This window comes from Egretta garzetta, unplaced genomic scaffold, assembly GCF_000687185.1.
Source record: "Egretta garzetta isolate BGI_Z169 unplaced genomic scaffold, ASM68718v1 scaffold417, whole genome shotgun sequence".
Classification (NCBI taxonomy): Eukaryota; Metazoa; Chordata; class Aves; order Pelecaniformes; family Ardeidae; genus Egretta; species Egretta garzetta.
Genome location: NW_009260227.1, coordinates 1145259 through 1157015, shown reverse-complemented (window position 1 = coordinate 1157015; position 11757 = coordinate 1145259). Strand labels below are relative to the sequence as shown.

Below are 11757 nucleotides of genomic sequence, written 5' to 3'. Positions count from 1 at the left end.
AGAATCACATGACCTAGGCAGACGCACACGTGGGTACATACATCAATATATGGCTTATCTGTTGCAGAGAGGAACGTGCAACCTTTCCCGACCTTCCCACTGTTCCTGGACAAGGCTCTTGCCAAGGTGACTGAGAAGCTGAATTCTCCTATATATTATTATATACTCTTTTTCACTGCTTCGCTGCCGGAGTCTGCAGTTTTTAGGATAGCACCTTTTTTTTTTCTTTTTTTTTTTTCCCCCCCCAAGTGGAAAAAAAAAAAAAATACGAGAGAACACAACGGAAGAAGGGAGATGGATGGACACGGCTCTCCCAGACCAAAAAGCACCGCGCGGCATCGCCGCTCCCTCCAGCACGGCTCGGCCCCCCTTCCTCGGGTGCTGCTGCTCTCGGCTTGGGAAGGAGGGGAGAAAAGACATCATATATAGGCTTTTCTTCACAGTAAATGTGATGTCTTTTCCTTTATGGTGAAAGACCCCCCTTGGCTCAAGCGTTGCTGTAATACTCCAGGCCAAATATGAATAAAAAAACCCAACAAACCACCCTGCAACATCTATTTTCCAGCCGAGAGATCTAACCAAGGAAAACGGCCAGGGAGAAACCAAACAAAACAAAGAGAAAAAGAAGATGGTGGCAGCAGGTCACGAGCCGAAAATGCTGCACGGGGGGGAAAAAAAGAAAAGCCATCCTGGCAGAGCCACGGTGGGAAGGCCAGGAAAATCGCAGACTCCCGGGAGCGCTCGGCGGGCAGGCACCCCCGCGGCTTCAGCATCGCGTCAGGACATCCCACAAATACATAAATTAGCACCACAAACAGTCAGCGACGGAGTACAATCTGGTATGGTTACCACCGTATGAAACGCGTGAATATTCTTGGGGAAGGGAGAAAAAAAAAAAAAGAAAAAAAAAAAAGAAAGAAAAAAAGATGTAAGCACATTTAATACTTTTTCTACATGGAGCAGACAGGCTACCGTGATACAACTTGGGACCGGCGCGGGTCCTCTACGTAACGCGCCCGACGGTGGCATGCACTGATAGTCAACGACTGTAGTGAAGGCCTGCGGTCTGCCTTGAAAGCGGCTAAGAAAGCGAAGGCTGGTGGGAGATTGGCTGATGGCAGGGTATCCCCAGTGTTGTATAAAAGTTATTCAAATAGATAGCACCACAGAGACATGTAAAAATAAAACCCCTTTTTTTTTTTTGTTGTTTTGGCTGTTTTCTTTACACTTTCTATTCAGAGAGGACAAATGGATTCCCCCTGCCACTGCAATCTGCCACTGGGAATGGATTTTTTTTATTATTTTTATTATTATTATTATTATTATTATCATCATTATTATTTCAAAAGAATGCTGAAGGAAGAAAAGAAGAATTAATTTAAAACATGTATGTTAAGGTAAGCAAGCGTATAAAAAGGCAGAGACTCAAAGCAGATCCTGCTTTTAGATCAGGGTTGTGTAGAAATCTTGTTTACAAAGTGGCTTTAATTTCCTTATTTTGAAGCGAATCATTCCCAAAGGCATCCGTGGCTCATCGGGCCCTCATCCTGCAAAGTCCCGTGCCTGGGCTTAACTCCAAGCACCTCCAGATCCAGGCGTGGGGTTGGGAAGAGGCAGGGGCAGTGGGGACATGAGCCGCTCTCTCCATTCCGAGGTGGATGCTTGGCTGGGACGGTGGCGGGAGGGGGGGCTGGTTTTAATACAGGTAGGGTCACATGCATGTTTTGAAGCCAGAAACATTTAAACATTTAAAATAATATACAATACAAATATTTACTTACAAACATACAAAAATATAAGCACCTTTAATACATGGGAAAGAGATGCCCAGTGTGACTTTTAGCTATCAAATTCATGGAGTTAAATTTTGTAAAACGTAGAATTACGCAATTCAATGGAGATATTAAAAATTCTGGACATGGCCATGACGTCTGCTTGCTAGAGCCGACCCAAATCTCGTGGAAGTCAACGGAATACTTCCAATGAGCTTCGGCAGGGTTTGGATTGGAGCCAGGACTGCTGGGACTTCAACGTCAAGGTGAACGCAGGAGTTTCAAGTTTTTTCCATTTTTCCTTAGAAACAAACACACAAACAATAATCTACAGGCAAGCGCTCGGGATCGCTTCCTTGCAAGAAGAAGAAGAAGAAGAAGAAGAAGAAGAAGTCTTTGACGGCGGCGGGGTCTGCTCAGCTGTGGAGCAGCAGCGGCGGGAGCAGCAGCGGTGGTGGCGCGGGGACAGGTCTCCAGGCCACGCGTGCGGCGGTCGGTCATGCGATTCTGTGTCTGTCGCAGGAACGGTCCTCTCGGTCGTTGGTTTGGTACGTGTGGGCGTGGTGGCACAGAGGAACTTGGGCAAAACGAGGAACAAAACAAAACAGAAAAAAATAACCCATCGCTGTCCAGTTTCAGAACGTGCATGTGACAAGGAATTCCTTTTTTCTTTCTTTTTTTTTTTTTTTTTTTAATTAATTAAATGGCGCAATGAGGTTACGAGGTTGCTCATTTGGAGACTAGTTTTCAGGTGGCTCTTAGCCCATGAAGCAAGCTGGTCCCACCTCGAATCCAAATTTCTGTGACGCTTCTCCGAAGTCATTGAACATGATGTCGACGATAGGTACTTGCTCTACTTTGGGCGTGTTGATTTCCAGGATAGTCTTCTGATAGCCCTTCTTCGCCTGGCGGGGAGAAGAGGGAGAGAGAGGAGCTCTGGTGATGCCTCCAACCCAACAACACCCAGCTATTGTGAAGGAGCATTCGCTGGTCAGCTGGGAATATGGTGCCCAACTGCCCCAGGCATTTTCTGAGCCTAATTTGAGGCACCCACCGCCCCCCTCACACACATTTGCCCTGCAGATTTAGCAGACATGCTCCGGGGGGGGCTGGTGACCGCTGAGCAAACCCCCCGGAGATGCCTGTCCTCAGCCCAGACTTTGGAGCAGAAGAAGCTGCTGCCACGCGGAGCAGACGACGCTAACTCTGCCGTCGGTACATCTCAGAGCTGGAACAGGAGCCTGGGAAAATTGTTGTGGCTGTGGTATAGTTGTTTTGCCTCCCCGAGGACACGCGTGGGTTGTTGAGCAAATGCGAGCGATTTAATTTGAATATATTAGTTTGACTATTATCCGGGCGCTACCGAAAAGATCACATTTAAAGTTTGATGGAATTCACAAGGTGATGTTGTCTTTTTATCGTGCCTGATAGCCATACAGTTATTTCCGAAATATAAATAATTATTAGAGGAGCAGAAGTGCACCCGAGGGCATACAAAGCTGCACAAACAAGTGAATTTATGGAGCAGCTTTTGGCTCTGCCTTACCCTCTGATTTGTGCGTCTCAGAAGAATAGGCTATAGCACAGCTACTGGGAAAGGGCCGTAAGATCAGGAAGAAAACATTCAAATAATGGCTCTTTTTTTACCGGCGCCAGCCGCCTCCATCACGGCCGGAGCGCGGGTCCTCCCAGGACCTCTGCGGCAATGCCGTGTTGGGCAGCTCAACCTCGTTTTTCACATAGAGGACTCAATCTTAAATATCCTGCCCGTGGTTTGGGGATGATGACCCACCAGGCTACCCGAGATGGTACAGGAATACAGGGGATGTGGAGCCTCCCTCTGCAAGGCGGCAATAAGCTCCCTTGGCCTATTTTACCTCCTGTTTCCAGCCTGCAGGAATGTCTCTAGCAAAGAGGAGGGACTGGGGCATGCCAGTCTGGAAGCGCTGCCCAAAGCTCTGAGCCAGGAGATGACATCTCTGTGCCCCACCATCGCACCGGGGCTCGGTCAGCCTCCCCGGGCGCTCCCACTGCTTTAGTTCTCGCCACAGTCGTTTATTTGGGACGCTGAGGCTGGCCGTGCTAACAGCCAAACTGGAAGGAGCTCCAGTCCCCTTTCCATGCAAATACCCCTCGTTAGGGCGAGGAAGGCAGGGCAGCTGAGCCAAATCACTTAAACCAAAAGGGTTTTCTGAAGGCACATCTGCCTTAGAACGTGCAGCGTGTGATCTTGCCAGCATCCCTGAGATGGAAGACGGGAAAGGCAGCAGAAAGCACTTTTTACCGAGGCCGCGTTGCGTTAGCAGGAGATGTGAAGGACTTGAGGATAAACTTCCCTACGTGGCTTCTGAGTGTTCCCAGAAGCAGCATGGATGCCCTTTCCCTCTCTCCAAGTGTTAAAAGAAGAAGTGACTCTAATCTGATTTTCCTCATTGCTCCTACAGTAAAAAATGCGCCTGTGCCAGAACAGAACCACTTCCATCTTGAAGGATGTGGAGGGCTTTTTCTGTCAAACATCTCAATCTTCTCAGCCCGTGGGCTTCAAGCACTGCAGTTGCAGAGGGTGAGATTTATGCACGCTTTTGCACCAGCAAGCTGGGTCTCAAAATAAATGCAAGCAGCACCTGCTCTGCCAAATTTTTAGCTTCTGAGGGCAGAATTTTCAGAGCTCAGTCCCGAATGAGGCATCCAACAGAAGGAGATGGAAGCAAAGGGAGGATGCTGGGCCCCTTTGGAAACTCTGGCTGTTGCTCATGGCCAAGGCGAAGGCGGAAGAGCAGCGTGGGCTGCGGGGAGAGGCGGGCTGCAGCAGAACGCCCGCTTCCGTGCTCTGAGCAAAAGTCACGGGGAACACAGCTAGAGAGAAAGACACTAAAAGTCGCATTTGAAACGGGAACAGGGATGCAAAGCTCTGTCTCCTGCATCCCGCAGCATCATCTCACTTTGCTCTCCATAGCTGGGCCTTGCTTTGGTTTGGCCTTTCCTGCGGGCACAGGCAGCTCCTGTGAGGAGCTGGGGTTTGCAAGCTCAGAGCAAACCAAGGTGCTGTGCTGGGGCTGCTTTGGCAGCTCAGGGGGTGCCAGGCTGGAGCTGGGTGCTGCAGCCAGCCTTGGGGCGATGCACCCCTGTGCCCAGCACAGCCCAGAGCCCTCCTGGGGCCGCACGCAGTGGCGTGCTGCGGAAAAACCTCAACCAACCCAACGCCACACCTTTAGTGCTTTGCCTCCAAGATTTCCTCAAAGCAGTTAATAAAATTATTACAAAAGCCTGCAAAACTCCAGGGCAGGTTTAGGTTAGACATTAGGAAAAAATTCTTCCCCAAAAGGGTTGTCAGGCTCTGGAATGGGCTGCCCAGGGAGGTGGTTGAGTCCCCATCCATGGGGGTATTTAAAAGATAGGTAGCCATCCATGGGGGCATTTAAAAGATAGGTAGATGAGGTGCTTAGAATCATAGAATCACAGAATGGTTTGGGTTGGAAGGGACCCCTAGAGGTCACCCAGCCCAACCCCCTGCAGGAGCAGGGACACCTTTAACCACAGCAGGTTGCTCACAGCCCCGGCCAACCTGGCCTGGAATGTTCCCAGGGATGGGGCCTCCACCCCCTCTCTGGGCAACCTGTTCCAGTGTTTTACCACCCTCATTGTAAAGAATTTCTTCCTTCTATCTAGTCTAAACCTACCCTGGTTTAGTTTAAATCCATTACCCCTTGTCCTGACACAGGGGACAGGGTTTAGTGGTGGGCTGGCAGGGTTAGGTTAACGGTTGGACTTGATGATCTTAAAAGGCTTTTCCAACCTAGACGATTCTATGAAAACTCACACACAACTGGGTGTCATCACTTGCCTCTGCCCATGCGACTAAACAGAGTGAGAGCAAAGGCAAGGGGGACATTTAAAAGCACCTGGTTTTAGGCAGGTCCCTTCCTTTATGCACAGCCAGCAATTAAGCAAATTAATCCAGTTTCTAGAGGTGCTGCAGCTTCCCCTGACCTCGAGTGGCATCGTGTGTTCCCAGCATAGGGAAGAGCAATCTCGGTGTCTCCTGTGCTTGGGACAATCCTCAAGGCAACCACAGCAACGGGCACAGGATATTTGGAGGCGATTTGCTCAGAGCCAGGTGGTGCTGGACAACCTGGGGAGGGGACAGACGCCTCCAGCATTGACCCCTTTTGCAGGGACTGGCCGAGACCAGCTCTGCCCACGTACCGCGCAGCCGTCGAGGGCGGCTCGGATGTAGGGGTTGTTGTCATAGGACATCTCCTCGTCGTTGGAGCCCAGGAAGCGGATGGCCTTGTCGTAGCTGTCGGTGGTGGCGTCATGCCAGGCTACGGACTGGTAGCAGTTGTAAGTGATGTTCTGGTGGGCCGAAGCACTCAGGAGCCGGAGGAAAGTCATCTGCACCACTCCGATGGGGTTCCCATCCGAATCCACGTAGGAGAGCTACGAGAAGCGGAGAAGGGGAAACACTGGGCAGTGAGGGGCAATGCAACACGTCTGGGGGCTCCGAGGACCACCGGTCTCACCCATCTTTATTACCATGAGCACGGGGCTCAGTCTCACCACCCCATGGGGGGCTCAGACGCTGCTCCTACCATGCTATGGGCACGGGGCTGCTCTGGTCCTCCTGCGGCCAGGGCATGGCTACCGAGGGCAGTTTAATTCTCTTGCTAGATGTGAGCTAAAAAAACCAAGGCTAATGCAGGGTAGAAGGAGAAAGGAAGGGGATTTCAGCCCCCCATTGCAAAAAGCCGCAGTGCTAAGTGAATTTGGGAATACATGTCTCAAGTTCAAGCCAATACTGAGCCCACTTCTCCAGCTTTTGAATGGGAAGGAAAGCAGATTTCTGTAAGAGTTTGGGGCTTTTTTTTTTTTTCTGTCCTGTTTGACGTGATTTTCTGACTGCTGTGGGTATTTTGTTCTGCACACACTGGGGTATTTCCCATTAATTTTTTCCTGGGCACCAACCCACTGGCTTTAAGCAATCTTTACGCTTAATCTGCAGCAATCCTGCTCCTGCTGCTAAGGCCTCCGTGCTGCCCTCATCGGCAAGGCTGCGCTCAGCTAAAGGGAAAATGCATTTGCTGCCCTTAGGGCGCGTCACGAAACACAGAGCTGCCCTGGCACAGGAATCTGCTCCATTCTGCACATCAGGCTCTTTCCTCCCTTGGAGGAGAACATTGACTAGAAATATATTTCTGCAAAACACCATTTACTGAAAACCACTTCCAGCACCTAGGGGATTCGGGATTTTCTGGCACTGCCTCTCGTACCCCACCACGGGAGGAAAAGCGCAGTGGGACAGCTGGTTTGCACGTATAAACTAACTGCACTTCAGGTGGCATCTCCAGCCACGGGCAAGGCACCGGAGCTGCCGTTCGTTACCGTCCTCTACGGACAGTCGGTTTCGTTAGAAATGAGCGGGAGGAAAACACAGGCACACAAACAGCGTAGTGTTCTTCCAGGTACCACGAAACATCGCTGCGAGCTGCAATCAGTAGAAGAGATTCGTAACCAGACAATAAAATAATGAGTTGAAAAGATAATAAATAAATAAATATACCAACCGGTTGTCAGGATACTGTTGCACTGTCCTCCTGAGAGTTAAATATGACTGACCATGAGAGAGCCACGCATGCCAGGAGAGCTACAGGAAAACCACCAGGACGTGGAAGGAAGGGGACGCAAAATGCTGGCTACTTGGCACACCCCCAGTGACATGTGGCCCGACTGGTCTGCCGGACCCACTCCTCTTATTTCTCACATTTGTTCTTATTTCAAATCAGTGCTTGGTTTGGGAGCCTGACTGCTGGGTACGGGGGCTTGGTTGCTGTTCTACCTCTGCAGATTGCATGAAGACCCGTCCCAGCTTGGCAACTGGAGCCACTGGGAACTGGTGGCGTGCACAAGGCTTGCTCGCGGGCACATGGGTTTTGCAAAAATCAATCCTTTCCTGTTTCCTCTGTCCTAGTATTTCCCTGTGGCAGATGCCATATGGCTACGCAGGATAACAGGACAGGATGGGTGGCAGGCCTTGTTAGAGCTACTGGGAATTGTGTGTAACGCACACAGAAGGAAAGCAGAGTCCGGAAGAAAACATCTGCAACCCTTTTATCCCTCTAAATGCAGTTTGGCTGCATCATGAGAAATGGTCAGGAATTAGCTCCAAGGACTCTGTGTCATTGATTAATGATGGTACAGAAGCATCAAAACAAGGCGATTTCTTTGTATTTTATATTTACTGCGTCCCTCTTACTTTAGATATCCCCAGAAGAGCGGCAAGCGTCGTCACGGCTGCACGCCTTGTGCAAGCGCTGGGACTCGTACGGAGCCTCCCACGTCAGCAGCCTGAGCTCTCAGCAGCGCTGAGTAGCCACGTGGAAATCTTCCCCTCAGCTTTGGGGATCCCCACGGGATCAGCCTCCCAAAAACCTGTGCTCGGGCTGCGTGGGGAGACACCGGGGACCCTCCCTAGGGAGCAGCAGGAGCAACGCTGCACCCAGAGAGGAGCTCAGCCTCGTTCATCCCACCCATCTGCACACAGATTTCAGATTATCTTGGATCCAGGCAAGTGTCTCCCCAATTTACCAGTCTCATAGTTCCAAATACTGACTGGGCCAAAATGAGAGGTACTTTTAATAAATAAATAAATAAATAAATAAATACGCCCCCCCCAACTTTACTTTTATGGCTTTTTCATTTAACACTTTTGTGGTTTGCTTAGGCAGGTCTTCTACGTGCTGGTGGCTTTTTTTTTTTTTTTCCGAACAGAAAATGCAGGGCAGGTAAAAAAAAAAGCAAGAAAATGGCAACACAGAAAGACGGAACAAAGGACTCCAAGTAGCACTAAAATGCCTATTTAAAAAAAAATGGGCCCTAAGCTATAGGTTGGCAATACAGCCTCTAATGTAGCTGATAAACAGACTGGAAAAAAAAAAAAAAAAGCAGAGAAGATGGAGAAATGGCGGCACTCATTAACTGATGAAGTGCTCTGTAATTAAGCTATGAGTCGTTGCCCTCCAAGGAGCTACGAGGCTGAAGCCTTGGCTTTGCGGCCTTATTCAACGATGCGGAAAAGCTGCAGAAGCCATATCCTTCTTGTGGGCAGAATCAGAGCAAACGCGTTTAGTGGCAATGAAATGCGGCTTAGGAAGACAACGCGGTGATTTTCTCTGCTGTTTGCCTTTTAAGGTGGAAGTTTGGGGCAAGACACCTCTGCTCTGGGGGGAGGACGACTGCACGAGGCAGCTCCGTGGTACGTCAGAGCATCTCCTGCTTTCAGGGGCAGGTTGGCTTTATCTGCTAAATACTTCCTTCTTCCCTAATTCTCCTGATTTGACTGAGCTCGTTATCTGCATCCCGCTAATCCTACAAGAATTGACACACCCGTGGGAGATAGCTGTTGCTTGAGGAGAGCTGGCTTACACTAATCTGTTGCTGCTCTGACATCCTTGACCAGAGCTCGGGCTCCGTGGGAGCAATCTATCCACCGCCTCAATGTTCTGCTAGAGGACAAAATACCAGAGCTTTTTCTCTGTTTTACATGTTGCGGTCTTGCTTGCTTGCTGACATCAAACGCTGTTTGACCTTATGACAGTTCTTCTCCCTTAAAAAATTCCTTAATTGTGGCTAAGTCAAATTCTTCTCCACCAGGCTTGGCGAGCGCACGTGGCTTGAAATCTTCCTTTAATCCAATGACTTCATGTCTCCCAACCTCCAGGGTGGTGGGGGAGATCCCAGCGTGGCTCATCTCCAGCGTGGGAGATGAAATCCATCCTTTGGGGAGAACCTACCCTAGGCCAGAGATGTGCAGCTTCACCACCTCGGCTTGGGTACCTAGGGAGCACAGGCTGCGACAGCACCGTGCCCAGCTCCAGGCTGAGCATCACCTTAGGGTGCCCTCAGCTCTTGGGATAAGGCCACACTGCTGGGGCACAGCAGCATGGGGACATCCAGTTTGCTTTTGCCCTAACGGGAACCACGTAGGAGACAGCAGCAGCCCTCCTGGGGTGCTCTGCGCAGACAGACCTGCAGCACCTCCAGCTCTGCAGGGTCCCTCAGCATGTCAGCGTGTCCCCTTCCAACGCAGGGGAAAGCTCACCAGCTGCTCCTAGGATTCCAGTCAAGCAGACTGGAAAAAAAGGGTCCCCCATTGGGTTTTGTTTCTTTTTCAATATTCCACCTTAAACGTTCCTACTGCGACTTGTGATGGTTATTAGTCCAGCATGCAGAGTGCAACAGGCCTGGCCATACCAAAGCAGATGACGCGCTCTGATTCAGACTAGAGGGCCAAGGTTAGCCACTTACCAAAGACCCCCGCTTGTATTGACTATACCATGTGGAAGGTTGTTCTTTGGGCCAACGAGCCATTTTACTCTGTAAAATATGACACGGGTTAAAGAAAACAGAAAGCACCAAGATGCATCTTACCAGTTTACCGCGCTTGAATTCACTGAACCAGGAGCCTGGGTTTTCCTTTGGCCAAGAAGTAATTCTAGCCTAGTTTGTGGACGGCAAGGAAGAAAGAGAGAAAGAAAAAAAAAAAAAAAAAAAGAAAAAAAAAAAGTTACATTCAGTTCCACAAGCAGAGTCTGCATGTCTTATTGAAACTGTCCAACTTCCATTAAAATGTTTTCTTAATCTTTATACAACAGTAACAAGACCAGTCGGCAGAGCCCTAAGGTGCCAGCAGCCTCTCAAGCAGGAGGGGACAGCGTGGTGCTGCCCCGGGTGCCCAGTGCTGCCTTGGCACCAGCCTCCTCTGCTAAGGGCCGATGATCTCTGCCTCCCAGATCCTTTGGATGCAAAACCAGCAGTGCAGTCTATCGGCAGGAGAGATAAAAGGAGAGATAGAGAGGAAAAAAGGAAATATCAACGGTAAAAGATCCATTGATCTTTATGGGAGGGCTGGGGTGGAAAAGCACTGCTGGGAACGGAGAAGGCTTCTGCCACTCCAACGGCAAATCCAGATGCTGTGGGGCTGGGAAAGGTAGAAAGTGTGATTAAGGAAAAGCCTCTGCCTGCCTCCTGTGTCTGTGCGGCACAGGCAGCGCATCCTCCCCAGTCGGTGCTGGACCATCACACATGGTGGAGCTCCAGTGACCTGGAGTGGCACAGGGGGTGACCTTGACAAGGAATGAGCTGCCAGAGCATCCTTTCTGGCAGCCCCCTCTCAGCAGCCGAGTCGCTTTTTTTGAGTCAGAGCACACGGAAGGAGCGTGGCTGCCGTCTGCTTCCTTACCCTCCCACAAGCTCCCTCACTTCTGCCGTAAATCTCTCCAAAACCAATGGCCAACCTATATACAGGTGTCTTGGGATTGTCCTTTCCTTTCCAGTACGTGGACCATAAAGTAAGTCAGTGTGTTTCTGCTGGGTTAAGGATGGACTGAAAGGGGATTTGGCTTAAACTCTGTTGTGTCTTATAATAAAAACCACTCAGCCAATACTTAATGCTGGTCTGGTAGCTGTTTTCATTCCTCTACATGGAAAAAGAGCAGGCTGAAGCTTTTCCTTGTTTATGACAGTATTGCAGAAGTGTAGCAAAATTTGCATTTGAGGATCATTGCAGCCTGCGCTCAGAAGAGCAGCTCCACAGTGGACGAGACGGGGCCAGAGAGCCACTCGCAGTCAGCGTGGCAGGAGACTGAGCAGCTCTAACATCATAGAATCATCGAATGTTTTGGGTTGGAAGGGACCCACAGAGGTCACCCAGCCCAACCCCCCTGCAGGAGCAGGGACACCTTGAACCACAACAGGTTGCTCACAGCCCCGTCCAACCTGGCCTGGAATGTTCCCAGGGATGGGGCCTCCACCCCCTCTCTGGGCAGCCCCTGCCAGGGTTTCACCACCCTCACTGGAAAGAATTTCTTCCTTAGATCCAGTCTAAACTTGCCCTGGTTTAGTTTAAAGCCATCAGCCCTTGTCCTGTCACAGCTGGCCCTACTAAAAAGCTTGTCCCCCCCTTTCCTCTGGGCCCCCTTGAAGCCCT

General features: G+C 50.2%; 1 protein-coding gene across 1 annotated transcript in view; it reads right to left on the bottom strand.

Annotated features, from left to right (window-relative positions):
- Positions 1-2530: 2530 nt before the first annotated feature.
- Positions 2531-11757, bottom strand: part of COL5A1 (collagen type V alpha 1 chain) — a 130971-nt gene continuing 121744 nt past the window's right edge. The window contains 3 exon segments of the mRNA XM_009642264.2: positions 2531-2677; positions 5979-6212; positions 10077-10145. Of these exon segments, the coding sequence (XP_009640559.2) occupies positions 2531-2677; positions 5979-6212; positions 10077-10145 (450 nt within the window).